Here is a 4,568-nt window from a genome sequence, read left to right as displayed (position 1 = left end):
TCTCTCTCTCCGACCTACAATGCTATTCCCATGCGGCGTACCAGGCGGCCTCTGCTGGTCGCGCGCCATAGAGCCTGCGTGAAAACGCAGGTATTTCAACTAGGAGGATCTCTGCCTGGGGTAATGCCATTAGGGCCGCCCGGGTAATGCCATTAGGGCCGCCCGCGACAGGGGGGTGCGTTTTTAAAACGCCCCCCTGTGGCTGTATATTTTTTTACAGCGTGAGGAAAGCTTTGGCGTCGAGGCGCTTGTTTCCGCTTAACCCTTGTGCGCCCGCCTGTTCTCGGGGCGTGGGTCGTGGTGACCCCCCGAGGTGTGTGTGTGTTGATGATGATGAGTGTGTGTGTGTGTGTGTGTGTGTGTGTGTGTGATGATGATGATGATGATGAGTGTGTGTGTGTGTGTGTGTGTGTGTGTGTGATGATGATGATGATGATGATGATCCTGATGATGGTGGTGGTGGCGATGGGGGGTCTTGGTAACCCCCTGGGGGGGGGGATATGTGTGTTTTATGATGATTAGCGTGGGGGTCGCTAGGACCCCCTCGGGCATATGTGATGATGATGATGATGATGATGATGATGATAGGTTTGGGGTCACTAGGACCCCCCCGGGGGGCATATGTGATGATGATGATGATGATGATGATGATAGGTTTGGGGTCACTAGGACCCCCCGGGGGGGCATATGTGATGATGATGATGATGATGATGATGATGATAGGTTTGGGGTCACTAGGACCCCCCCGGGGGGCATATGTGATGATGATGATGATGATGATGATGATAGGTTTGGGGTCACTAGGACCCCCCCGGGGGGGCATATGTGATGATGATGATGATGATGATGATGAGTTTGGGGTCACTAGGACCCCCCGGGGGCATATATTGTGTGATGATGATGATGATGATGATGATGATGATGATGATGATGATGATAAGGTGGGGTGGGGTCGCTAGGGGACCACCGTTGGGGCGCTTGTGTTATCACGGCGTCGGTGGCGTCCGGGGAGCGGCGTCGCGGGAAGAAGAAGAAGAAGAAGCGGCGCAGTTGGGACAGTACGTGACGGCGCAGTTTGTACACACGTGCGCTCGGCACTCGCGGCACAGGATCTTGGTCTTGACGTCTTTGCTCCTGGGACACACGCGGCACCTGCGCCTCTTGACCGGAGAGGAGTCGCGTGGCGTAGCGTTGTTGTTAGAGGCTGCCTCGGCGGTAGCGCCTCGGGCCGCGACTCTGCCTCCTCCTCCTCCTCCTCCTCCTCCTCCCGGTCCTCGCGCTAAAGCCGCCCTGGCTTCGAGCATGGGGCGCGCGAGCGCTTTGCCCAGTCGCTCGAGGAAGAGCCGTCGTCTGTTGAGCTTGCCCGGCATCCAGTCGGGGTGAATTTCCCTCCACAGCACGAACGCGTTGTAGGCCGCCACGTCGACCATGTTGTGGAAAAGGGCCACGGGCCACCTGCGGGTCTTTCTCCTGCAGCTGTACGTGCTCACGACCTTGTCCAGGTTGTCCACTCCTCCCTTGGTGCGGTTGTAATGCAGCACCAAGGGCGGTTTCGCGCCGCTTCTGTTGCTGCTGCCGCCGCTGCTGTTGCTGCTGCTGTTGCTGATGCGGCGGCTAGGCCGGGGCTCGGGGCCGGAGCGATGGTGGTAATAACGAGGAGCTGTGGTGAGGAGCAGCACGTTCTTGTTCTTCTTGGCCACGTAGGAGAGGATGATCGTGTCGGGCCCTCCTCCTCCTCCTCCTCCTCCTCCTCCTTCTCGTCCTCCTCTTCCTCCCCCTCGTCCCGCGGAGCCGCCGAGTACCACGGATTCGACGGAGCCCACGGCCCTGCCCTTGACGCAGCGCAGCTCTCTGGGGATCTCGGGTCTGTTCGACCGCAGAGTGCCCAGCACGGTGTGGCCTCTCTCGCGATAGAGCCTATCGGCGAGCTCGCGCGAGGTGAAAAAGTTGTCGCACGTGACGTTGCGTCCCGGAGTCAGTCCCTCGGTGAGGTCCACGACCACTCGAGTGGCCAGGTGCTTTTCGGGAGGGCCGCGCTTGTCGGGCTTGCCGGTGTAGACTTGCATCTTCCACGCGTAGCTGGAACGCGCGTCGCACGCCACCCATATCTTGATCCCGTACCTGGCCGGCTTGCTGGGCATGTACTGTCTGAACGGACACCGTCCTGATGGATGGATGGAGAGAGAGAGAGATGAGAGAGAGAGAGAGAGAGAGAGAGAGAGAGAGAGAGAGAGAGAGAGAGAGAGAGAGAGAGAGAGAGGTGGGAAAGTGTGGGGGGAGATTGGGGCAGAAACGCAAGGAGAAGACATTCAATTCAATTCAATTTTATTTATATAGCGCCAAATCACAACAAAAGTCGCCTCAAGGCGCTTCATAGATGATACAAAGACATAAAGAGTCATAGACTTCATAGCTTCATAGACATAAAGACATAAAGAGTCATAGACTTCATAGCTTCATAGACATAAAGAGTCATGCGAAAGCAGCACAAACGCGGAACCCAACACGAGTATGCAACAGAGCAGCGAGCTAGCCCGTTTTCGTCATTCCCGCTCCTATTCCTCCTCTCTTCCCCCAGTCACACACACACACACACACACACACACACACACACACACACACACACACCACATAGTACGTACGTACGTACCTCTGAACGGCACCAGTCTCTCGTCGACGGTGACCTCCGGTCCCGGGCGGTACATGGCGGGCAACCTCGCGCACCACTCGTCCCACACGGCTCTGATGGGGGCCAGTTTGTCGTAGCAGCTATCGCCCTCGCCCTCGCCTTCGCCTCGCCCGGCCCTTCTGGTCTCCCTGTCGTCGAAGCGCAGCGCGCTCGAGTAGGCTCGAAAGGTCTTGAGCGGCATCGTGGCTCTGAACACGGACCTGCCGCTCTCGGCGTCCCACAGGCTCTCGCAGGCCTCTCCCCGGGACCTGTACACGCCGGCGAGCACGAGCAGCCCCAGGTAGGCTCGGAACTCGACGCGGCCCATGGGCTTCCATCCGTCGATGGCGGGCCTGCGCCTGCCCGCTTCCAGGTTGGTCATGGCGATCACCGAGTCCTCTATCTCCGGCGGGAAGTAGGCCATGAACGCGGAGGCCTCGTCTCGCGCCGCCGCCACGGCCTCTTCGGTGGGGCCTCGTCCCGGCGGGTCGAGGTCGTCGTCTTCTTCTTCTAATTCTAATTCTTCTTCTTCTTCTTCTTCTTCTTCTTCATAGTCTTTGTCTTCTTCATCGTCATCGTTATAATCATCAGCGAGGACGTCTTCTTCTTCTTCTTCATCATCATTGGCGAGGATGTCTTCTTTTTCTTCTTCATAGTCTTTGTCTTTGTCTTCTTCTTCTTCTTCTTTTTCTTCTTCTTCTTCTTCATCATCATTGGCGAGGATGTCTTCTTTTTCTTCTTCTTCTTCTTCTTCATTGTCTTTGTCTTCTTCTTCATCATCATTGGCGAGGATGTCTTCTTCTTCTTCTTCATAGTCTTTGTCTTCTTCTTTTTCTTCTTCTTCATCATCATCATCATCGGCGAGGACGTCTTCTTCTTCTTCTTCTTCTTCCTCTTCTTCTTCTTCTTCATAGTCTTTGTCTTCTTCGTCATCGTCGTAGTCGTAATCGTCGGCTACATCAGCGTCGCGAGTTTCACCGACAGCGCCGCGGCCGCGATCGCGCCCAGGATCATGAACGCCACCTGCAGCGCGGCCGGCGTCGTCCTCTTGCCAAATCTCCCGAGTCCCCCGCCCCGGTGGGTCGGCGCCTGCTTCTTCTTCCTCTCCCTCTCGGCGGTTCGACTCGCCTTGCGAGCCGCCGTCCTGGCAGAGTTGCGACGCCATTTCGTAACCGCGATCGTCTTCCTCGCAACTACCCACCCCATCGTTTTCGTCCTCCTGATCCTCCGAGTGGCTCTCCTCCTCCTCCTCGTCTGCGAGCGTTCGGGCCGTCGGGTCGTCGTTGTCGTCCCCCTCGGCCTCTTGCTCCTCTTCCTTGCTCTCGTCCTCCTCCAAGTTCTCCTGTAGCTGCTGCTGCTGCTGCTGCTGCCGCTGCTCTTGGTCTTCCTCGACCCCTAGCCCTCGATAGCGAAACGTGGCCGGTCGCAACAACGGAGCCACCGGAGCCGACCACGCAGCGTACGCCAAATGCGATGGCGATGGCGACGGTGATGGTGAGCGGGAGGAGGAGGAGGAGGAGGAGGAGGACACCGCTGGCGATTGCGATCCGCCTGTACCGACCTTAGTGCTCTTTGGCTCCCACGGTCTAGTGCGTGACATTATCTTCTTCTTCTTCTTCTTCGTCTTCTTCTGCTTTCGCCGGGGTGTTTCTCAACCACCTTTTTACAAGACTTTATATCTCTCTCTCTCTCTCTCTCTCTCTCTCTCTCTCTCTCTCTCTCTCTCTCTCTCTCTCTCTCTCCAATCCCATCCCATCCCTATCCCATCCCCTCGGGGGGGTGGGGGATCTCGCGACCCCAACCTCCTCCCTCCCTCCCTCCCTCGGCGGGGGACCCGCACCCCCCCCGAGCCCGCCCTCCCATCCCATCCCATCCCATCCCCATCCCATCCTCTCGGGGG

General features: G+C 57.6%; 1 protein-coding gene across 1 annotated transcript; it reads right to left on the bottom strand.

Moving 5' to 3' along the window:
- Nucleotides 1-986: 986 nt before the first annotated feature.
- Nucleotides 987-4,268, bottom strand: LOC113015265 (piggyBac transposable element-derived protein 4-like). The gene is made up of 4 exons (XM_026157213.1): nt 3,647-4,268; nt 2,651-3,142; nt 1,803-2,164; nt 987-1,688 (listed from the first exon to the last, which is right to left on the bottom strand). Exons 1-4 carry the CDS (start codon nt 4,266-4,268, stop codon nt 987-989), a joined length of 2,178 nt encoding a protein of 725 aa, XP_026012998.1.
- Between the last annotated feature and the right edge of the window lie 300 nt (nt 4,269-4,568).

This window comes from Astatotilapia calliptera, chromosome 22 (genome assembly GCF_900246225.1).
Source record: "Astatotilapia calliptera chromosome 22, fAstCal1.2, whole genome shotgun sequence".
In the NCBI taxonomy this organism is placed as follows: domain Eukaryota; kingdom Metazoa; phylum Chordata; class Actinopteri; order Cichliformes; family Cichlidae; genus Astatotilapia; species Astatotilapia calliptera.
The sequence above is the reverse complement of the archived record's forward strand: the minus strand, read 5'-3'. Positions and strand labels throughout refer to the sequence as shown.